Source organism: Aplidium turbinatum, chromosome 5 (assembly GCF_918807975.1).
Source record: "Aplidium turbinatum chromosome 5, kaAplTurb1.1, whole genome shotgun sequence".
Classification (NCBI taxonomy): Eukaryota; Metazoa; Chordata; class Ascidiacea; order Aplousobranchia; family Polyclinidae; genus Aplidium; species Aplidium turbinatum.
The window spans coordinates 36,127,951-36,152,865 of NC_137476.1; the positions used below are offsets into that span (position 1 = coordinate 36,127,951).

Sequence of the window (24,915 nt, forward strand, 5' to 3'; positions counted from 1 at the left end):
TATGAGGGGGGGGCCAAATCTGGCCTCCCTTTGAGGAGCAAAGTGTTAAGATAAATAACAGTACAGTGTGTATGTAAATGAATATTGAACAGCCACATCACCTGAAGCTGATAAAATAGTGGAGTTGCTAACATTTATCATGACGTAACGGCTAGTTTTGTTTTAACATAGAACAAAAGTCGTGTATTACTAATCACATAACGAAGCGCATTAGTTTATATTACAAATATTCAAGAATTTGGGTTAGAGTAATTTTCTAACCTGTTTCAGCAAAATTAACAACGCGATTTCATAGATGAAAAATATTTTTAATGTTCTTGTTAAACCTGCAGTGCAGTACAATTGGAGCTTGTGACTTTGCCGCTGAATATTCAGAGTTCACCAAAATCCTGAGAAGAGTCATTCCAGATGTCGTAATTGGGACGTCGTGGTCCGGCCAGGAAATGAAGTGGAATTGCACGACAGTTCTATTCTCCTAAGAAACAACACCGTTTGAAAAAATAGGAGGTTTAATTGAAAAATTTTGCATATTTGTATTTCGTAAGCATTTGGACTGAGCAGTAGCTGTGCCTTTTGCAAGTGGATAAACACTAAACAGGTCGACCAGCATGTAGAATTTTCCTTCCGCTCATTTTCAAGGTTTCAAAAAGAGAGTTGCTACAAACAGACAATTTTTTAAACTGTTCATATTCAAATGCACTTTACCTCATCTTTTTCATTACTGATGGAAAATGTTCTTTTGATTATTTCGCCAATTTTCTTTTCAGACTTTGATTTGATTTTGTAATCTCCGTGCTGAACACTAGAGTTTTTCGAAGGCCAATATTGCTCACATTTCGTCTACAAATGACAAGTGATAATGTTAGACAGATTTTAGAAAATTTATTTCCTATTTACGGTATCTTATAGGTATTAAAACAACGTCGTGCAGAAATGTTATATTATGGCAAATTTTATATTAATATAATTTTATATGTCATTTTAGCCTATATTGTTCCAAGTTACTGTACAGTTCTAAAAAGATTTATCTTGACTGGCGGATTGTCATCATAATATGAGCGTTTGAGGCTGAGGGTCTATCATTTTAACCTCTATGTTGTTGTTTTCCTGAATACAATGAGAGGCTACTGGAGAGATGCCAGTCTTTGGTATCGTCATCTAAGATGTACAGACTTTCTGGTTCATTTGATGAATGTCACATGGTACAGTTCTTGTCTGTAATCTGTTACAAAGCAATGCACTTGCTGGAAAAAGTAAGATGCATCTTACTACCTTCAACGATTTAGCAGAAAACCATCACCATCATCTATCATAATAATGATAATGTTTGGGTTTATATAGCGCTGTATTTGTCGTAAAATGCGTTGCTCCTCAGTGTTACGAAATAAACCAAACTAGAAACATAACTTGGCTTTAATCAACTTAAATTCGTGCTAAACAAACAAAACAAATATAAGGTTAACTAAATATATCTACGGTAGACATAGTTCTGCACAATTCTATTCTCCTGGTTCTGCCAGTACAACTACAAGATGAAACAATGGCAAGGCTAGAGTACAGAACTAGAAAAGCGTACAATTACCTAGGGCACACAAGATTACGTAAGCGAGTAAACAAGGTGAACTACAGGCAAGCAATCATCACATTCCTCCCCGCTGATTTATGAACATGTTTAAAATTTCGATACTTGTTGTCTCAAGAAAATAGATACATCAATGTTTCACATAAGCTCCATATCGGTCAGGTTCTTTTCGTACCCGAGAGGATCTGCAAAGGGCAGGAACCTCAACATCGATTACGACCGGTTTCTGCGAGTGTTCAACAACCGGATTTTCAGGTGTAGACTTTGGAGATTCAAGTCCGGACTTTGGTGATTCAAGTGCAGGTTGTGAATTTAAATCCAGTAGTTCGGGTGAGGCGGTAACGTTGTTGTCTTCTGCTGGTTTTTCTTTTTGCGGACAAGGAGCAAGGTCTGTAGTCGATACAGTTGATTCTCGGCCATTTGGATATCGAACATGTGCAAAGCTAGGGTTCGCATCGAGCAATTCAACTTCATCTACTAATGGCTCGTCCTTGTTCCTGACAAACCGACGAAGCAAGACAGATCCTGGTTGGAGCAACCAACCAGGTAAACTCTTCCCGAGCATTGAACGTCGTTCAAACCTAAGAAAACGTTCGTGCGGCGTAGCATTTGTGCTGGTACATAATAATGATCGTGCTGCATGTAGAGCGTCAGGTAGGACTTCTTACCACCTCTCCTGCGGAAGATGACGATCATGTAACATTAACTGTACGGTTTGCCAAATAGTTTGATTCGTTCATTCTACTTGTGAATTACCAGTGGGATGATATGGTGTGCTCCTACTGGTAGCCACACCTTTACTTGTAAGGTAGGTTTTTACATCATTGGACATAAAGGCCGAACCTCTATCACTATGTACGTATCCAGGAACGCCAAATAGTACAAAAAGTTCTGATAAACACTTTAACACCGTTGATGAGGATTGGTCTTTGCATGCGAAAGCAAATGTATAACGAGAATACTCGTCAATAACCATTAAAATGTATGGTTTGACACCTTTTACTGGACCCTTGAAATCGATACTTATTCTCTCCCAGGGACTCGTGGCACGTATTAAATGTTGGTTTTTATCCAAGCTGTGATAGCGAGGCAGGCTTCACTTCACAACACGAACGAGTGAATTGCCAAAGACGAGTGACTCCCGGGTGCCCAAGTTGGCGATGAATGTCTTTTAGATTGGGTTGTTGAGAGTAGCTAGAGATCACTTTGGAACGAGATAGAGTGTCAGGAGCAACGTTATCGACTCCTGGCCGATGCTCTACACTGTAGTCGAAGCAACCCAGTTCTGCTCTCCAAAGTTAAATTTTGGCATTTTTGACTTTACCTTTGCTAGTTGGGTCAAGCATAAATGAAAGAGCTCGTTGATCAGTAATTAATTTAAACTTTTTACCATGAAGATAGTGACACCAACGTCTAACTGCTTCGATTATAGCTAAAGCCTCTTTTTCTACAACAGGGTACGCTCTTTCACATTTTGAAAGTGTTTTTGAGAAAAAGGCTACCGGTCTCCCCCCTTGGTTTAAAGTTGCAGCTATTGTATGTTCAGATGCATCACAATCAACCTGAAAAGGCAAGTCATCACGAATAAACGATAGACAAGTATTCATAAGTCCTTGTCTTAATGATTCAAAAGCTTGTAACGCCAGTTGAGATAAGGGGAAGGTGTTTCCAGTAATTGCAAGGTTTAGTGGACGTACCTTTTGTGAGAATTGGGGTATCCAACGAGCGTAGTAAGCGAACATCCCAACGACTCTTTGAAGTTCAGTTTTACACTTTGGAACGGGTAAATCCAGTAGTGGTTGCAATCTTGAGGGATCTGGTTTGATTACTCCGTGAGAAACCCTGTAGCCAAGTACGTCGATTTCGTATTTGCAAATAAGAGATTTTGAATCATTAAACGTTAAACCTTCTTCATCAGCAGCTTTCAAGAGAGCTTTGAGCTTATGATCATAATCTTCTTTACTTGTTCCAGCAACTGTGATGTTGTCTAAATATGCATATGTCCCTCGGAGTTTATGCTTGCGGATAATATCGTCTATAATTCTTTGAAATGCTGATACTCCATTTGTAACTCCGAAAGGGAGTCTACAGTATTGGAACAGTCTCCCTACGGCTTCGAATGCAGTGTATTCTTGATCTTCCATGCACAGGGGAACTTGGTAATAAGCTGACTTTAGATCTAATGTGCTGAATATCTTTCCGTGGGCAATTGCATTCACTTGGTCATCAATTCTTGGTAAAGGAAAGACGTCAAGAAGTGTAAACTTGTTAATGGTGCGAGAGTAATCTATTACCATCCGCTTTTTATGGCGTCCGTCATCTGCGATTAAAACTTGAGCTCTCCAAGGTGAAGTAGAAGGCTCTATAACCCCATCAGCAAGGAGTTTGTTGATTTCCTGACGAATAAAATGCTGATCTTCTGGATTAAAACGTTTAGACTTCGTGACGATTGGTCGGACTCCTGGATCCAGATTCTTGAATAGACGAGGTGCTGTGACTTTAGCCGCTGCAACACTACAGTTTGAAGGTGTTATTATGATATCATCCTTTTTATCGTTAAATTCAAAAATCACCCGTCGATGCAGCGCCATGAAGTCTTGTCCGAGGATGATGTCTGCACAAAGTTCGCGTACAACTCCCAGTTGTAAATCATATTCGCGATTAAATAAAGTCATTTTAGCAGCAGTCTTTCCTAGACACTCAAAATTTTGAGTTACGCGAGCTAGTGAAACTGAAGAAGTGGGTCCTGATGGAGGATCCAGCCCAAGCCATTTCGCAACCTTCCAGTCAATATGGCTATGAGATGCCCCGGAGTCTAGAAGAGCAGTGATGTGTTTCCCGGCTATTTCCACCGAAACTGAAGAAGACGACAAACAGGATGGCACACCGGCTAAAACCGACGATAAATAAGAAGAAACTGTTGAAGCGACAATGCCATCTTCAGATCCAGACGATAAGTGCTGATCTCCCAGTATTGAAGCAGATGTAGATTGTGCTTTGATACGATTGTTTTGTCTTTTTTGTGATTTTAAACAGGCTCTTTCGAAATGACCTTTTTTTCCACATGCTCGGCAAGAAGCGTCCCGAGCAGGACATTCCATCCTTCCGCCCGGGTGCAGTTTTCCGGAGCAAAAGTAGCATTTCCTTACGGGGATATTGGCATTTCTTGACGATGCAGCGACGGAAGATTGAAGAGTAGTTGAAAGACATCCGGATTAATTGTGCGCTTGTTCGAGTAATTCAGCCTTAGCTATAGCATCCTCAAGAGTGAGTGATTTTTCTTGTAGTAGTTTCTGCTTGATAGATGAAGAAGAGATTCCAGTAATAAATGCATCTCGAGTTAATTCCCTTTTGAAATCTTCCGCGCTGACAGCTCGCCACTGGAAATCTCGGGCAAGTGCCTTGAGTGCTCTTGAGTACGATGTGATGGTTTCATCATGCTTCTGTTCCCTGGTGAGTAAAAGGTGACGGGCAAAAGTTTCGTTTTTCTCCTTTAATTAAGTAGGCTCTATCGAGTACTTCCTTTGCTGCGTCGAAGATAGAACAGTCCTCAACAAGGTCGTACACTTCAGGTGACAAATAGCAGTGCAGTAATGCTAGTTTATCTACTGCTGAGAAATTCTGAGAGCTATGGTTGCCTTCAGAGGGTTCACGGCTTGGCACAGAACGCTGAACTGCTTCAAGAAAGGCGTTAAACGTTTTCAGCCAATGTCTGTAGTGCTTAGCAGCAAGTGCGTCACTCGGGTCAAGGTCTAGCACTTTCGGTTTAAACAAACGTTCCATCACCAGATAAATAAGTTGATTAAATTGTTACGAAATAAACCAAACTAGAAACATAACTTGGCTTTAATCAACTTAAATTCGTGCTAAACAAACAAAACAAATATAAGGTTAACTAAATATATCTACGGTAGACATAGTTCTGCAAAATTCTATTCTCCTGGTTCTGCCAGTACAACTACAAGATGAAACAATGGCAAGGCTAGAGTACAGAACTAGAAAAGCGTACAATTACCTAGGGCACACAAGATTACGTAAGCGAGTAAACAAGGTGAACTACAGGCAAGCAATCATCACCCTCAGCGCTTTAGAATGCAGACAGTATCAGCGCAGCCGGATAGAGTGCATCCCCATAATCATCTTCCTCATCAACAATTATCATCAATAAAGTAAAGATTTTTAACAGGGCAGCCTCGAATCATGCAGGTTCTTTTACCTTATTTTTTTCAACGCAGTTGCAAAGCATTACAATGATACGTGAGTTTTGCATCCAAATCATCTCCCAAAAGTCATTCACAGTATTTGGTTTTGGGCCTTGTGTGGCTATAAAACTTTTTGAGCCATTAAAATCCTAAACAAAGTGCAGACATGATTAATGGAAGACCAATTGTTACATTTGGATGTTTCAAACAGGTTGCATGATGCATGTATAACGTTTCAAAACATTTTCACCCGCTTTAGATTCTTTGCACGTGTTTGAAGTGCAATTGTCAGCGCAACTTACCAAGTGACAAAATGTTTGACTAAGTATTTCGATTTAAAAATTATAGGGTAGGCTATATCAAAAAGACTTTATCAAAAATGAAATGGAAACAAACTTTAGTTAAATAAAACTATGTGCTTCAGTACTTTATACCTCAGTGGTGGCGGTTCTTGGAAACTATTTATGGAAAAGGCAGTCAGTGCTTGGAATCAAATGCGACAATAAAAGAAGTGGTGGCGGTTACAAACAAGTTTTAATTTTAAGTATGAATTACCTGTATTGCTGAAGCGTTAATGTATCTTCCATTGTACAGCTTAATGCAAGAATGGTCGTCTAAAAACGGAACAAACTGTTACATACTAAATCATCTATGATAAAATGGGCATAAGTGAAGTTTACTTGTATTTTTCAACTAAGATAAACTATTTACTGCCAGCAACAATATTATTTGACTGTTGAGAAGGAGCGATTTTCCTGGCGTCAGCACTACCTGACTACTCACTATAGAACAGCGAGCATTATGTTTCGATAATCATACCAGTGTAGCCTCCTCAGTCCACACTAGCCATCATTTTTACAAAAACATGTATTTCTCGGCAGTGGAATGTAGCAAGAATTGACAGCGATAGACACGTGCTTCGCCCATGAGGCTGGACTCATCAGTATCGCACCACTAATCCATGCCACATAATTCTCGACTGCTTTTTCTGTCAGTCAATTGAATCCTTACCTTTGTAGAAAGAAAACAACTAAGCTAACTGTCACCAAGGATATGCACTGTTAAGAAGAAGCGATCTTCCTGACGTCAGCACTACCTGACTATACCTGTCAATTCTTGCTTCGCTTTACTGCCGAGAAACAATATTTGAATCAAGGGAATGTGGGGATTTTAAAGTCATTTAGGTCCCGATCGAATGAAAATAAAAGACGTCATACACGATTTTTACCCTTGTTTGGGATCATCATCATATCCATATTATATCAAACTACACTATAACAACATTATTTAAAACTGGTGTCACTTCACTTTTAACATAATAAAATGTGGGTTAGTGCTTATAGTAACTTTATGAATCTTACACGGATAAATATTCTTGTATCTATTTTTCTTTGTATTTTGCGATTGCTTTGATATCCCAAACGGAGGTTCATTTGCTGATGCAAAAGTCTGAATTTCCTTTAAAATAATGTTTTCGTTATGGTATAATATTGGCAGACATCTCACTTTATTAGAATCTGCAAAAACTGTGTTCGGTAATACTAGGTAATACAAGCAATTTTTATTTAGAATCACGTAAATCATCACTTAATTGATGGTTCATGCAGATCTTATCGTACAGTAGTTGATACTGATATTTTGAATTCGTCAAATGCTGGCATTTGCACAACAATCTAACCTCTTAGTGTAATTTATTAAGAATCAATTTCGCTATAGTAATAGCATCTTCAGCTAGCACATGTAAAAAAGAAAATTTAAAAAATACATAAATCGAACAAATAAATCAAACTCCGATATCATCAATACGCATAAAAATTCTACTTTAAATAGATGGTTACATAAAATTAAAATCAAAAGCTGCAAGCCTAAATCTTAAACTGGTTTTCTGCCACGATTTCCAAGACATTATTGGAAATAGGAATAATTTTCTTGTATTAGGTTTTTGTGTGTTTACTTTTTAACAAACTCATTTGATTTAAGTTATTTTGGCAGCCGATTGTAGCATCGAATAGACAGCGATAGACACGTGTTTCGCCCATGAGGCTGGGCTCATCAGTATCGCACCGTATTCTTGCCACTTGAGTAATCGACCGCCGCTTTACCAGTCAGTTTAACTCTTATCTTTGTGGAAAGAAAGAGCCAACAAAACCAGCAGGTGCCAGGGGTAGGTCAATGTGAAGAAAGGCGTTCTTCCTGGCTATCAGCACAAGGCTGATTACTCACTAGCACAGCGAGCTGCAGTGACGCTTCGCTAACCAGAACGGTGTAGCTTCCACGCCAGCCATTGAGACCTCCAATTAAACGTTTAAGTTATTTTGGCAGCCGATTGTAGCATCGAATAGACAGCGATAGACACGTGTTTCGCCCATGAGGCTGGGCTCATCAGTATCGCACCGTATTCTTGCCACTTGAGTAATCGACCGCCGCTTTACCAGTCAGTTTAACTCTTATCTTTGTGGAAAGAAGAGCCAACAAAACCAGCAGGTGCCATGGGTAGGTCAATGTGAAGAAAGGCGTTCTTCCCGGCTATCAGCACAAGGCTGATTACTCACTAGCACAGCGAGCTGCAGTGACGCTTCGCTAACCAGAACGGTGTAGCTTCCACGCCAGCCATTGAGACCTCCAATTAAACGTTTAAGTTATTTTGGCAGCCGATTGTAGCATCGAATAGACAGCGATAGACACGTGTTTCGCCCATGAGGCTGGGCTCATCAGTATCGCACCGTATTCTTGCCACTTGAGTAATCGACCGCCGCTTTACCAGTCAGTTTAACTCTTATCTTTGTGGAAAGAAAGAGCCAACAAAACCAGCAGGTGCCAGGGGTAGGTCAATGTGAAGAAAGGCGTTCTTCCCGGCTATCAGCACAAGGCTGATTACTCACTAGCACAGCGAGCTGCAGTGACGCTTCGCTAACCAGAACGGTGTAGCTTCCACGCCAGCCATTGAGACCTCCAATTAAACGTTTAAGTTATTTTGGCAGCCGATTGTAGCATCGAATAGACAGCGATAGACACGTGTTTCGCCCATGAGGCTGGGCTCATCAGTATCGCACCGTATTCTTGCCACTTGAGTAATCGACCGCCGCTTTACCAGTCAGTTTAACTCTTATCTTTGTGGAAAGAAAGAGCCAACAAAACCAGCAGGTGCCAGGGGTAGGTCAATGTGAAGAAAGGCGTTCTTCCCGGCTATCAGCACAAGGCTGATTACTCACTAGCACAGCGAGTTGGCTCTTTCTTTCCACAAAGATAAGAGTTAAACTGACTGGTAAAGCGGCGGTCGATTACTCAAGTGGCAAGAATACGGTGCGATACTGATGAGCCCAGCCTCATGGGCGAAACACGTGTCTATCGCTGTCTATTCGATGCTACAATCGGCTGCCAAAATAACTTAAACGTTTAATTGGAGGTCTCAATGGCTGGCGTGGAAGCTACACCGTTCTGGTTAGCGAAGCGTCACTGCAGCTCGCTGTGCTAGTGAGTAATCAGCCTTGTGCTGATAGCCGGGAAGAACGCCTTTCTTCACATTGACCTACCCCTGGCACCTGCTGGTTTTGTTGGCTCTTTCTTTCCACAAAGATAAGAGTTAAACTGACTGGTAAAGCGGCGGTCGATTACTCAAGTGGCAAGAATACGGTGCGATACTGATGAGCCCAGCCTCATGGGCGAAACACGTGTCTATCGCTGTCTATTCGATGCTACAATCGGCTGCCAAAATAACTTAAACGTTTAATTGGAGGTCTCAATGGCTGGCGTGGAAGCTACACCGTTCTGGTTAGCGAAGCGTCACTGCAGCTCGCTGTGCTAGTGAGTAATCAGCCTTGTGCTGATAGCCGGGAAGAACGCCTTTCTTCACATTGACCTACCCCTGGCACCTGCTGGTTTTGTTGGCTCTTTCTTTCCACAAAGATAAGAGTTAAACTGACTGGTAAAGCGGCGGTCGATTACTCAAGTGGCAAGAATACGGTGCGATACTGATGAGCCCAGCCTCATGGGCGAAACACGTGTCTATCGCTGTCTATTCGATGCTACAATCGGCTGCCAAAATAACTTAAACGTTTAATTGGAGGTCTCAATGGCTGGCGTGGAAGCTACACCGTTCTGGTTAGCGAAGCGTCACTGCAGCTCGCTGTGCTAGTGAGTAATCAGCCTTGTGCTGATAGCCGGGAAGAACGCCTTTCTTCACACAAACTCATTTGATAATTATAATTGGAAATTTTAGTAAATAATCAAACATTTGTTTATTTGCTAACCTTGAATTCTGTTTTTAATTTTTTAAATCCATCTTCTTTATCCGAGAAATAATTGTGCTCAAAATCCTTTATCCAGACCAAGTTGCTTGGCGCTTGGAAATTTTCTAACAAGAACACAGATAACAAATCAATCGTTTTTACACTGAATCAGCGTTTGCAGACGTTTAATCAATGTAGTTATCAATTGCAGATAGTAGCAACCTGCATTCCTGTCAATTGTAATTAAAGTAAAAAGTCTGATATAATATTTGCACGACGTCCTTAGAAATTTTGATCGACGTACAGATTAAGTAGCACTATGTTAAACTATCCCTTTGCTAATACACGACTGTTTTGGCAAGGTACCTATTTGCCAAAATTAGAGAATATAACTGTGTGAAAATAGATTATTCAATTATAATATATGTAGGTCTATGTAGTTATTATGTGAGTTGCTTAAGCGGATGTAAGCGTAAAACCAATTTAATAGTGCATATACCTTATCGATGATGAAAATCAATTTATGTGATGTTTATTTTTTTGTAAAATGTGGAAATGAAATAAACAATATGTGTAAGCAAAGATAATATTTTTTTTCACAATCAATACAAAAAGTATCAGATAAGAATATCCAACATTTTAAGGCATTAAATTTCAAAAATGGAAACACACCGTAAATAGCACTTGAAGGGTCAGTTCCGTTCTGCACTGACGCTGCTTTGTCTTTCTAGATTCAAAACAAACGTTTTCATGTCAAGAAAAACAAGTATATAGTGTACATTACGTATCACAAGTATGCATGACATTTCATAATAATAACTTAATAATAAATAAACAATAGTAATTGGATAATAATTTTTACCCTCAAATATACTGCAATATCAGTAAATTTACTATTGTTTTTAAAATACACGCAATAAACAGCAAGCAACCAAGTCGGCTAGATTATTGATTTACTAAACCCCCATACGTTCTGTTAGCCTCCTAAACAATACAGTAATAAGTTACATGGGTTGCTCTTGCAGAACAGATTACTTCTACAATACATTGATTTTGGCTTTTAGCACAATCTTTACTTGGCAAATGAAGTAAGCAAAGTCATCATTTGTGAAGTAAATTACTGATATTCTTTATTAAATGTAATGTTGTTCCTTTAAGTTGATAAGAAACTTGTGGAAAACCTACTTTTGGTTTTAAGCCAAGAGGGATGTTTAAAGTGCTGTCGTGTAATTCTGGTCCAGGATCTGAAACACAACCAATCAACTAATCAAATTTTGTTGTGTTGCGGCTAATGCCCGGTGATTAAAGACTTACATCATGTGGACGGGACGCAAGAAATCCAATCTTTATGTATACTTACAAGCATGAAGGCCAAGTGTCTCACCAGACAGCACAATCGTATCTTCGCGATTTCAACACTCGTTCTACCGACGTGTCGGGTTCTCACAAGTTGGAAGAACAGCCAAAAATCAAGATTACCAATCAACTAAGTAACGAAATACAAAAATAAGAAGATGTTCTGAAGCAAGTTAGTTGTACTGAAATGAGCAGCAAAAAATATAGAAATATGCTTTTGACACTTAATTTGCAAGGGTGCTTTTGACACTGCAGTAGAGAAGAATCTTACTTACAAAAACACTTGCCAAATTATTACAAAGTAGGCTATTGTTGGGTTAGCTGTTTCTCTTGATAACAGACCACTGCCACATTCATTACATCTTTGAAATATTAACATCACCACCAAAACATAGTAAAAACTTCGCAAATGCCAACGTCAGACTTATAGAACTTTCATTGTAGATATTGTTTTGAATCTTACGAACCTTCCATCGATTGGGAGTAATCGTTAGATACAGAGTCCTGGGGAGGTTTTCTTGATTTTTTCAATCTAAAGAAAGTGTTCATCAATTGCTCAGTAATAAATTAAATTATAAATTTACTTTTAAAGTAGTAATGTAGCAAAAAATTATGGTGATTGTAACAGCATGTTAGTTTTGTTTAGTTAAATTTAATGTAAAAAATTATAATTTTGTTATTTCTATAACAATCGGAAATAAAGATGACAATAACTCATGAAATTAATTATTTTACCCACTTTATAACAAGTAACTATAACCATAAACAACTATACATAAATTATTACTATTATCTCAAAACCAACTAATTACCAACTAAAAAACCAATCAACCAACCAACAAAATTAACTATTTTACTATTACAAGTGAAACTAAGTAACTATTGATAACTAAATAAGAGAAAGGTTATAACAGGTTGATATTTTATACCTTTTATATAGTAAGACAGCAATTATGATTAACAAAATCAAGAGCACAATTGCCACTGCTATCCCTGCGTACACTCCTGCACTCGTTGATGTTAGGTTGGATGGGGGTTGTGGAGGGGAAGTACAGAACCCTTGAACATTTCTTTTCCGACTACTTCCTTGACAGGATACCGCTTGAATCTGTGGCAATAAAAATACAACAAGTTGGTGACAAAGGTTATAAAGTCACACCTCAGGCTTGAAACTTGTTTCAAATCGTCACATTCACTCTTGTATAAAGTTATTTAGCTTATAACAAAACTTCGAATTTTCATTATTTTGTCTGTTTCTTAACCGAGTGGTGAAAGCGTCTGTTCTCAGATTGAAAGGACGTCTGTTCGTCACCGTTCCACACCACGTCGCTGCGTCTTGGCAAGACAGTTAATGTTTCTAGAACTAGTTGCAACTGTTCATCTGATTCATCTAAATGAAAGTACTTTCACTTTCATCAGATGAACGTTGCAACTAGTGGTAGAAGCGATAGTTGTCCTGATGAACATCCAAGATTTCAGTAATCAAGACAGTTAATGACAATTCAAAAATATTGTGAGTAGCTGACGCGTGACTGCATCTTGCCTTGCTTCTTTAATTGACTTGTTTTTGTACATTTGTGATTCATAGTGTATATGCCATATGTTGTCACAATGAACACAAAATAAAAATGTCATCAGTTGCACATCTACCTTTGATCTAAACAAGTCAACGATGTTTGACAACTGCTCAGCATTGGAAAGTTTAAAATATATTTTGGTAGACAGCACGGTCCGATAATTTAGATGACTTTTTCACTATCGCTCTGATTTTATTACAACATTTTCAACCACCGCATATGTCAGTCAAATTCTTATCACAAGCACACAAAGCCAAGTAACTGAACCAGACTTAACATAGATAGTTTTATTAAAAAAACGACTTAAATTTGTTAAATTTTGGTGGGTTTCTCCGTTTTCTGTGTTTATGGTACAACAAGACAAATTTCCTGCAGAAGCTCTAGAATTCTTATCAAAATGTAACGAAAATAATTAATCAACTAATTGCAACCAAAAGCGCAAATACAAAGAAGGTTATTCTTGGCTATCAGCAATATGATTAGTACTCATCAGTACAGCTGACAACTGTATATTAAAACCTTTCAAAGTACTGTAGTTAGATCACCTGAAACATGACTGTGTTATTGTATCCATGTTGCGACAAATCAACAGTGTTGTTTAATTGTCCATCTGTAGAGAACGCAGCAGTATCTGTGGTGTCTTGGAGGTCAACAACTATTGTCGATGAGTAATTTGTGCTGCTTGTGAGTATCTGGATGAAAAAAGCAATAATATGATAATAATGAAGTCTATTTGTATATAGCATTATAATCATTACCAATAGGATTGTTCTCAACGCTTTACAAAACATACCGTATCACGCCAGTGCCATGTCAATGCCGCATTATAACCATATATTAAACGTGGAATAGTTATAAATTATTATGCTAATTATTACATTGTTATTATTAAAATTTAATCAAGTGTAATTGTTATTATTAATTTTTTTTATATCGGTACTGTTTTTGTTTGTTGTTAGCTTTTGTTTGCAAAACAAAAAATGAAATTCGCGGATGTATTTGAAAGGATCGACAGGACAACTACAGTACATCAAATTGGTTATCAAAGGTATGGGAAGGTGGGGCAAAGAGGGACGCGGGGCAAAGAGGGACGCGGGGCAAAGAGGGACATTCAAATTTCTCCTAAAATACAAAATAAAATTAAAATAACAAGTTTTCATCGGAAACTTTGTTTGAATGACTGGCACCAGATGTAATTTGATTTGCAAAAAATGATGTGAGGTGACAGCGGTTGTTGATAGTAGGTTTTGCACCTAAATTTTAAAAAGTTGAAACAAAACTTTTTGAGTTTTATGAAGTGTTACGGGGCAAAATGTTTCAAATGACAATGACCAGTTATTACTGTAATATTTGAAGTTTGTGATGATATGTTTTGTTAGGTCATGGGTTTGAGACAAAGCAAGCTAAGTTAATTTTTCTTAATGGACTAGCTTGGGGCAAAGAAGGACATGCAGAATGGGGCAAGCAGGGACAGTGGAGGTGTATGCATATTTTCATTAATGTTTTAATATAGACCCAAAGTCAATCTTGCCTGTGACAATACTTAGGCCTGTGAATAAATAAATGTACTGAAGCAGTGAAGTGGTTATTTAATGGCTTGGTTGCTGTTGGATGGTGATTCCAATGCTTGTAGCCTAAGCCTAGACCATGGGTTTAGCTTATTATAATCATTAAACAACTTATATTTGTAGGATTTGATTTTGATCTATTCTAACAAATTTCTTGGTTTTGAGCCCTCAATATTCAAAAATTTAAACCTCAGGGAAAAAAAAAGAAACTGTCACTCTTTGCCCCGGATGGGGGGCAAAGAGGGACAATTTTCAAAAAATAAAAAATTGCTATAACTCAGCCATTGCTCAGAATTTTTTGATAAAGTTTGATTTGGAACATCTATGAGTTGTTGCACGCCTGTGTATAAAAAACAATCGGGATCCATTGAGAATTACCTAAAATATGGCTATTTAAATATTTTTGTCCCTGCTTGCCACACCTTTTCCTATTGTGGAAGGAAAGAGGTGCAGGGGAAAAAGGAGACGAACTTGGGGAAATGTGGTAAAACAGTGGGCTGACTTGCGAAGCATCGGAGAAGCAAAAATAGTAGCGGATGCACGTGACGTGTGGAAGTAATTGACAGCCAAACTTTCGTTCGGAGACGGCACATGATCATGATGATGATGATTGTTTTGCTGATGAATTGATTATACTGATATCAAGTGAATAAGGAGAAAAATATCTGCCCCCATTCTTAGAGTAATTTACAGTATCTTAGGTTTACGTTTGCCTACAGACATTGCCACACAGGTGTCCGACGTTTTCTTCGTAAACAGTTCTTCGTAAAACAATTCTTCGTAAACAATTCTTTGTAAACAATTCTTCCCAAAGCATTTCTTCGTGCATGCAATTGAGATTTGATGTATACGAAGACATGCTTTAAGAAGAATTGCTTTACGGATTTTATTTCACCAACAACAGTTTACCAACAATTGTTTTGCGAGCAACTGTTTACGAAAAATTTGCCTATAACCGCCACACCAATGTGATTCAGAAGGCTGATAAGGGTTTGCCATAACAATAATTAACCTTATATGATGTAATATTTAAATCCCGAGGATCATATTTCCAAGTAACGATGCAGATGCTTGTTTCTTTTGGTGTATTTTGTGCTGTGGCTGAAGTGACAGGATCTGGCAATCCGTACGATGTTTGAGAGGATACGGTTGTTTGCACATTCAGTCGAATTTGACAATTGCGCAGAAAAAGGCGTACCTACATATATTGCCATGTTGTTATTTGTTACCAGTTAATTAGTTGAGAGTTACGGCCGTTTCATTAGTTTTTATCATTGTAACTACTTGAATGCTTTCCCTCTTATAATTTGAAACAATCTATTCTTCATTAAATAAATTTTAAAAGAAATACAAGTAACACAACAAGCAACAGGGATAAGTATTTAATGTTTTACTGTAGAAGATTTTTGATTATGCTAGTGGTTTAAAGCTACACACACGCACATGCAACAAATAACTTTACAATGAAAGTACACTATATACAATAATGCTTATAATACAAATCTAATTGATGCTTGTTTTATATTAAATAAAGATAGCATTAACTAAGTGATAATGCATACGTCTACGGAGTAGCGGGTTCTCTGAGCTAATCCATTGATAGTGGCCTCAGCGATATTGTAAGGGAAGGTCTTATTTATGTTGGTATTTTGCACAGTCACCTGGTTTGACAAAAAAGTGAAGTTTTTTAGAGCTGTGTCCTACAATACATGCCTGTGATTTTTAATATTATTAATCTATACATTAGTCTATGATCGAACGAATGCTTAATGAACGATGGTGAATATTGCTGACCAGTGACCACCTTCAAAAGCTTTAATTTTGGAATCAACCAAGTTAGAAAGTTTTACCATATTATACAATTGGATTGTAACCAATTGGTTATATACAAATAACTACTATAATCTATGACATGTCATTCAAAGTAAAATGCGATCTAGAATATTTTTTTAATTTGGAAGATCATTTTATTTTATTATGTACTGTGTGTAGTACAATAAATATATTGTTATAGTCGTCATTTTATTTACGTTGAATATATGTAACTCGTGACCAGCGTCACTACATAATCACAGTTCAGCGTTTTCTGGTACAGACGTTGGAATTGATTACCACCGCACTGCGCGTGTAATCAATTGAGCGTTCTGTACCACGTTCCTCAGTTGATTGTTTTGCGTTTCTTTCTTACTATATATTGCGTTGCTTTTATACACTGAATCAGTAAGTACAAGAGGTAAATGGTTTTCTCACTTGGTTGGCTATCGCTACAATTATTATTGTTTATTTTATATTAAACGTCTGGAAATACAACAGACATTTAACTGGCGTCGTCGGCAGGATCTTTACAGAATTTCTACAGGATTTTAGAAACATGGAGAAACTGATCGAAGTCCTGCAACAACAAATTGCCAACCAAGAACGCCAGACGAAGGAGCAAATTGCCAGACATGAAGAACGTCACCAAGAACAAGTACAACGTCACCAAGAACAAGAACAACGTCATCAAGATCAAATTGCCAACCAAGAAAAGCGCCACCTTGAACAACTACGAGAAATACGAGCCCAAACTTCAAGACCACAACCAACAACAATACAACAACAGGTATCTTTACCTAAGTTCGTAACGTTCGATGCCACCACTGAACTGTGGGCAGACTATTGGAAGAGGTTTAACACCTTTGTAGCAGCACATTCAGTCGCACAAGACAAAATGCCACAGGTTTTTCTCACCAATCAATCACCTACAATCTACAAAATGTTAACAAATTTGGCTGCGCAGGAAACAAACCCAAAAGAAGTCAACGATCTCACCATGACGGAAATTACAAATTACAGGGCTCAACAATTCGACCCAAAACGCTTCATCGTGAGGGAGCGATTCCGTTTCTGGAGCGAAATGAAGCGCAAGCCCGGTGAAACAGCTCAAGAACTAGCCATCCGCATACGCCAGGCAGCTGCCACCTGTGACTTCTCGTCCATTTCAAATCCATTGAACGAAGCTTTACGTACTCGTTTTATTTATTCAATAGGTAACGAGGCGGTGCTTAAGGCGTTATTCAAAATCAGAGCTGATGAACTTACTTTCAAACGTGCGGTGGAGGTTGCATCAGAAACCGAAGAGGCAGCCAAGGTGGCCAAAGAAACTGTTTACGGCACTCCACCAGTACCAGTTGCGAAAGTAAGGACCATCAGCAAACCTCCAAAAACTAGGCAACTTACAGGTACTTTCTTTTCTTTTAAAAATAAAGAATGCTATCGCTGTGGTAATTCCAACCACAACGCCAATGACTGTAGGTTTAAGAAAGCCACTTGCAATTTCTGCAATATTACGGGACACTTACAGAGTGTTTGTCGAAAGAAAGCTAGACAGTTCAAACCTTGTAAGGTAAATTGTATCGAGGAAATTAACATGCTTTTTAGTTCTTGCAGAAAACCTCGAAATTCAAAGTTGGAAGTACCGATCTCCATTAATTCGGTAACCACACACTTAGAACTGGACACTGCTACAAATGGAAATTTCCTTTCCAACGACGTCTGGACTCGGGTAGGCGCACCTCAATTGCAAGCACCGGTGTCGCAGTTCCAATCTGCTACCAAGCATCTAGTACCAATCACGGGTTCTTTCACTGCCCAGGTAACTTGTCCTTCCACGGGAAGGTCAGATAGTATTCCTTTCGTAGTCACGACAGTCAAAGGACTAAACTTGCTAGGTCGTGATGCAATCTCGTCATTAGGAATTTCTATCGATAAATTCCTTCTGTCTAACTATTCTACTTTACAGAGTATCCAGTCAAGCGACAAGCCTGATAAGAGTCTGGAGAAAGCATGCTCCCTCTTATGTGACGAGTTCAAAGATGTTTTTAAGCCTGAACTCGGGTGCCTACGAGATTATGAACTAGACATAGATTTTAAGTCTGATGCTAAACCTGTTTTTCTCAAACCTAGGCCTGTACCTTTCGCGCTAAAGGAGGACTTAGCACAAGCCTATGATTCGGGCATTGCACGTGGTGTATGGACACCAGTTCAGTTTTGCGATTGGGGTACACCGGTTGTTCCAGTCCGTAAGCCTTCAAACTCTTCAGAAGCGAAGGCCAAGTTACGCATATGTGGCGATTATTCAGTCACGGTGAACCCTTCCCTGGAGACCCATCGTCACCCGTTACCCTTACCAGAAGACTTAATGCAAAAGTTGGGTGGTGGGTACGGTTTCAGCAAGATAGACTTGGCTGATGCCTACAATCAGATTCGACTTGGTCCTGACAGTCGAAAACGACTCGCATTAAGCACTCACCGTGGCGTACTTTTACAAAATGTTTTACCTTTTGGCATATCTTCTGCTCCAGGTTATTTTCAGAAGATCATGGATGACCTTACAGCCGACCTTCCAGGGGTTGCAGTCTACCTAGACGACATTCTTGTCAGTGGCACTACTGCTGAGGAGCATCTCCAGAATCTTAGACGGCTCCTCGATCGACTTCACTCAAAAGGCCTGAGGTGTAGGAAAGACAAGTGTAAGTTTGCACAACCTCAGGTAGAGTATCTCGGACACATTTTGTCCAGGCAAGGCATCTCCAAAGGTCCCAAGGTAAACGCCGTACTGGAGATGTCTGCCCCCACTGACGTATCTTCTCTTCGTTCATTTTTAGGTTCCTTACAATTTTATTCGAAGTTTCTACCGTTGAACACTTCCACTGTAGCAGAACCACTATACCATCTCACGAAAAAGGACATTCCTTGGAGATGGGGAAAACAAGAGGAAAACTCTTTTGTTCAGCTGAAGCATTATCTTTCTACTGATGAGGTTCTTACACATTTCAATGCGTCACTTCCGGTAGGTATCGCATGTGATGCTTCTAGTGTGGGCATCGGTGCTACTTTGTTTCACCGTTACCCAGATGGCACAGAACGGCCTATAGCAAACGTTTCAAAAGTATTAACAGCCTCTCAGAGGAACTATAGTCAAATTCAGAAAGAGGCTTTGTCGATAATTTTTGCGCTAAAGAAATTCTATCAATATCTTTTTGGTAGATCATTCATTTTGGTCACAGATCATAAACCATTGCTTAGTTTTTTTGGCCCGGCCAAATCGACACCTTCTTTGGCAGCAAATCGTTTGGCTCGTTGGGCACTCTTTTTGTCGCAATTTACATACACTATTGAGTACAGGAAGACAAAGGATCATCAAAACGCTGATGCTTTGAGTTGCTTACCAGCAGGAGCAATAACGAAATGAAGTACACTTAACCTAAGATTAAGTAGCCTATTAGATTGGACTATTATTTTTTATTTTTTATAACTTATTCTGTAAAGGTTCTAGCCTATCTACTAGTCTTCTTTACTTTTATACTACACTACTAATGAAGGGAAGAAGGTTTTGAGAGTATACCCAATTATTATTATGTAGTCTAGTAGGCCTAACCCAATTGTTATTCTACTGTACATTGCCAATAAAGGTGGGGAAGTCTCTGTAATTTACCCGTTTTTTACCCCATTAATTACCAGTAACAGTTATTATGTGCTACCAGCCTAATTTTTTCAAGATACTTCTAACCCAAAATAATTCTTTGCAGATTATTCCAATGTCATATTAGTACGAGGTTTGAAGAAATATATTTAAATAGCTTGCTTTACAGTAGTATCTGGAGTAAGAGATGGCAAATTCTGTTAGGCCTATAGAACAACTAGGCCTACCCACGGATGAATTAGCTGGACCCAGTCACAGACCTACTTCAAATTCAGCTTCAAGTTCTACACCAAAATGCTTAAGTCCATCATTTGTGTCTAAAAGTGCTTAAGTCCAGCAATTTTAAAGAAAAGTGCATAAGTCCAAAAAAGAATATTATCAATATTTTTTGACAAGTTCAACTAAAAAATCAATTAATAGTGCAATCAGAACTAGGTTGGGGTTGTAGACACTGACATATGGTAAAAACAAAAAATCTTTTAAATCTTGATTTTACAATGCAATTAAAAACTGTACATGTCAATATCTCCTTAGTAGTATTTTGTGACTTAGTCGCTTTTCGTTCTAAACGCTTCATTTATAGAATAGTTTGACGTGATGTTTGACATATCCAATAACTAAAAATCCATGTTGATTTTGATCATGTCCAAGCACTAACCTCCACATTGAAATCTGGTTCGTCTTCGAGCAACCCAGAAAAGCTGATTTGATTCCAAGACAATTGAAGAATCGAACCATTGCATTGTGCTGGTGCGATGGAAGCAATAACTGAAGGTTACATTTTTTATTATTTGTATATCATTAATACAAAAAACAGAGTCTAGTGAACTTAAATTAAATTATTTAATTATTATTCTAAAGTTTGCTTGTGATCTACGAAAAAAAATACAGTGTCAATTTTTTGTAAGCTTTTTCATCCAAAGTCCATTGCCTCATTTTTGTTTTTTTATTTGCAAGAAAGGCGTTTCATAACAGTAAAATATTTTAAACAATGAGTTTGTAGATTAATAGTCTTGAAAATCTGATTATCATACAAATGTACAGTATAATGCTTGAAATGCTCAGTGTATGAAATATTTGACATAAATACTAGCAAGAGACAAAGAAGAATGCAGTCTTTGCTGCAGCTACAACGACTAACAAGAGCATACTAAGTGTTTAAACCAATTATTTTTAAAATTGTAAGGCCAGCACATATGCTGAAACTTGTGCAAATTTGAAACAGCTGAAACAGCACTTACAATTGAATTCACAAGCAAAATACGCTCGCTCTTGACATTGTTTGGGTAGTAAGTTAATAATGCTGTTATATGTCAAAGGCCATGACATTTGTTGACAAACGCTTGCATCGGATGTTGGATAGTCTGAATCAGTTACCATTGTTCTATCACTCCAAAACCAACTAGTTTCCCCAACATCTGATCGCGCTCCAATGAATACACTGTTGTCTGAAATTGTATAATGATTGTAACGCTTGAAAGATGTCCAGTTTTGATTTGGACACCATCTTATCACAATAATAGCCTACATAAAAAAAATCATAAATCTCTAATTATTAAATGTTTAATTAATTATAAAATGTAAAACAAAATTTTGTTTAATAATTAATTAATCAAAATGATGCATTTAAATTGTAATAATTTCTTATGTTCTGTGATTGTCGTATTAGCTTGTATAAAATATGCTGTTTCAGGATATTTCCTGTTTAAATACAGTTCTTTAGTAAGTGATGGTAGACTTGCGCAGATGCTTGATGGGGTACTAATGGTTGTTGCCAAACACGTAAAACATCTTTAGTGGCAAGCGCAAGAATATTAAACAAATATGTCACTTTCTAAGTGCATTTCAGTTGAAAAATTATAGATTAACAAAGTGTTAAATAACACTGGCCAAAAAAAAATTTTTTTTCTTAAAAGGTACGACATGTTAGAGTAATCTTAAGGTATTTCGAGGCCTCTGATTCCGAAAAAGCACTTGTTTTTTTGAATTGGCTCTAGTTTTTGTGATACAGCAAAAACATTTTTTTCGCAATTTTGAGCCCCTATAGATTTAACGTCGTGTCGTTTATTACATAGACAAAACTGAAAGTAATCCCAGGCACATTTCTGAATTGTACAAAGGCTATTTGGAACCAATCACGTTGATTACTACCCAAACAAACAGCTATTTAACGTTAACTGTTCCAGTAACAATCAAAATACGACGTGAAGCAAGCCTGAGGGTACAAGATGTAGCATATATAGCTTGTGTTTTGCGTTAATATATTTGTTGACTTCAACAGTATCAGATTTACTAACTAAGCTACTAAGTACAAACAAAATGCATACATTGTTTTGCTTTAACAAACTAGACAAATAAGCAAAACAAAGCTATCGATGAACAAACGCAACTCGTTATTGTTGTAAGTATACTGAGCAACACCCCATCAAGGCATGAAGGCCATTTATGTAATTACAGAATACAAAGTTATGTCTTTCAGAAAAGTAGCTGCTTGGAATTTTATCCTTGTTACGGAAGAACGTAGTCTTGGCCTCGGATTCAGAATGCCACGTTGATCGTGATGAGGAGCCAAGATTCCAGCTGCCACTTTTGATAACTAAACCTCTAACTACAATATGTGATAGAAATGGTTTTGAGAAAAAAGCTTGACCTTGCTCCAAAACATTGCTAAAGGTATTGAAGTTTCTCTGGGTTATTCCCGTTTTACTATTGTTTCAAGCAAATCCCCACTTGAAACAAGAGAGGACAAAGAAAAACCATCAATGGCAACGTCCATGCAATGGCCGTCTTGCACACTCCATGTAAACATGATGTTCCTACTTCCTTTGTGACGACTTCATTCGAACATGTTCACCGCACATAAGTAGCCTATCAATAAGGTGATTCCACGGCTCTCTTTACGCCATGGCACTCTGAACTTTTTCTTTGCCTTGAGCCCAGAAACGGGTTTGAGTGCAATGTTTGCATACTTTAGGAGGAATCTAGGACCTATCTTGATCAACCAGTTTCAAGTCAAAGTAATAATAATAATGCTTGTTTTTATATAGCGCTGTTTTAATCCATCGCAGAATGCTTGCTCCTCAGCGCATCACAAAGCAGTCAGTGTCAATGTAGCCGTATAGAGGACAGCATCCTTCTCGTCAAAGGCATATTTTATTAGCCTATGCCATTTATTAGCCTATAGATAAAAAATAAACTTCTTGCAGCAAAGACTTGGCCTTAGCACAGGTTTAGAATGAAATTTCATTTGTACAAGTATCCATTTCAGTAGGCCTACCTTTTCAATATAAAGCTGCATTCATAAATACATGACTTTCGGGCTACTTTTGTTGTGAGGTACTGATTCACAACTGTTTTCATTGAATATTCAAGTTTCCCTTACATAATCAAAGTTCATTTCGACCCTTCCTTGCGTTTTGAAGTTGCGTAAAATATCAACCAATTGAACTAAACAAGTGCAATTATGACATCACAATAGAAATCAGGGCTGAAAATAAGTAATGTGGCAATTGAAAGCTTTTGAGTAACGATTTCAAAAATATATTCATTGTCGAATATCTCGAAAACTAGAGCCAATTCGAAAAAACTAAGTGCATTTTCAGAATCAGGGGCCCTAAAATACTCCAAAATGACTCTCACCTTTTGTGCCAAAATTTTTTTGTTGGCCTGTGTAATGCATTAATGTATTATGCTTTTATAATACAATTTATGGTTGACTTCCTGTACTGTATATGACTTTTGAGAGACCTTTCTGGTGCTGTATGAACAATGGTTCTAGTTTTACGCTTCTAGTCTTTTCTTTGTGCAAATATGTAGTTAAACAATTTCTGATCACAGTGACTTACCTGGAATAGTCAAAGTGATATAATTTCTTTCACTAGGTGTCAGTACCGTGAAACCATTAGGGATTGGTTGTCCAGGCAGCAGAAATCTGCTACTTCCAGGGGTATTAGCAAACACATGACGTAGTGTGATTGCATCTTCAGTTTGAGGTGTGCCACCGAAGAGATTAAAGTTGAGTCCCCATCCTTGGTCGCACACTCCACGGTAAGCATCTCGTGCATGGACAAAACAGAAGGTTGCTCTGGTGCTGAAATCTCCAGTTGCACTGCAAAAACAAATTATCATTTTTGCACGTTTTGTTGAACAAACTCCGATGTTGCATGACATTGATTTTAGAAATGAAGTTAGGTGATGGAGTTAGTTAGGTAGTTAGTCTATTTAACTGATATCACAATATGTGTACAATAAATTCCCGCTTTATGGTCGCAATGTTTATTTTGAGACTGTGGAAACACTCTATACAGACAAAAAATTGTACAAAAAGAAATAAATTAAAATTACAAAAAGAGACAATTTAACGAATGAGATAAAACTGAAATAATAGAGTAAAAACATTATCACTCGTTGTCAAACAATTTCGTTTGATAGATATTAACCCAGGCTTTAGTTTAACCCTTTGCTTTTCAACGTTTTTTTGGAAGTTAACTGCTCAAGGGGGGGCCGTTTTTGGATCGAATTCAATCAGCTGTTACGTGTGATCCGCTGGTGCTATTTCAACAGAAGTTGCACTGGTGTGAAAACAAATCATTTGTCTATAAGTTTGAAAAGTCATTATTCTAAAATTTTATATGTTAAACTTGATATTTCAACTTTTGCAAGGGTACCCAAAAACGACAATTTGATTTAACTTGCCGCCTTTAATTACCGTGCTAATTCGATTTCATGCAAAGTTCTCAAGGATAAAGAGCGCGATCAGCCGCACGAAGTGTGTGTGCGGTGTGCCGACTCATTGCATTGATAAAGATTTACGAGTTACGAGCAAATCTTATTGTAGGCTACTCATTAATTATAAAATAGTTACAGAGTATGATTGTTACATAAATTTAAAGAAAACAAAACTGCGTTGTTTTATATTTTTGTCCTAAACTAATGCT

At 37.9% G+C, this 24,915-nt stretch overlaps 1 protein-coding gene and 1 pseudogene across 1 annotated transcript in view; both read right to left on the bottom strand.

The window, feature by feature from the left end:
• LOC145771225 (receptor-type tyrosine-protein phosphatase epsilon-like) overlaps positions 1 to 24,106 on the bottom strand; it is a 33,745-nt gene extending 9,639 nt beyond the window's left edge. Inside the window, exons 1-13 of the mRNA XM_082582959.1 lie at positions 23,824 to 24,106; positions 21,320 to 21,426; positions 13,976 to 14,068; positions 13,492 to 13,638; positions 12,299 to 12,477; positions 11,837 to 11,901; positions 11,135 to 11,257; positions 10,035 to 10,138; positions 7,146 to 7,242; positions 6,340 to 6,398; positions 5,799 to 5,933; positions 706 to 840; positions 327 to 475 (exon numbers count right to left, since the gene is read on the bottom strand). Coding sequence (XP_082439085.1) covers positions 327 to 475; positions 706 to 840; positions 5,799 to 5,933; positions 6,340 to 6,398; positions 7,146 to 7,242; positions 10,035 to 10,138; positions 11,135 to 11,257; positions 11,837 to 11,901; positions 12,299 to 12,477; positions 13,492 to 13,638; positions 13,976 to 14,068; positions 21,320 to 21,426; positions 23,824 to 24,106 — 1,676 coding nt within the window. The remainder of the gene's footprint in view (positions 1 to 326; positions 476 to 705; positions 841 to 5,798; positions 5,934 to 6,339; positions 6,399 to 7,145; positions 7,243 to 10,034; positions 10,139 to 11,134; positions 11,258 to 11,836; positions 11,902 to 12,298; positions 12,478 to 13,491; positions 13,639 to 13,975; positions 14,069 to 21,319; positions 21,427 to 23,823) is intronic.
• On the bottom strand, positions 1,713 to 2,558 carry LOC145770134 (uncharacterized; annotated as a pseudogene).
• Positions 24,107 to 24,915: the final 809 nt, after the last annotated feature.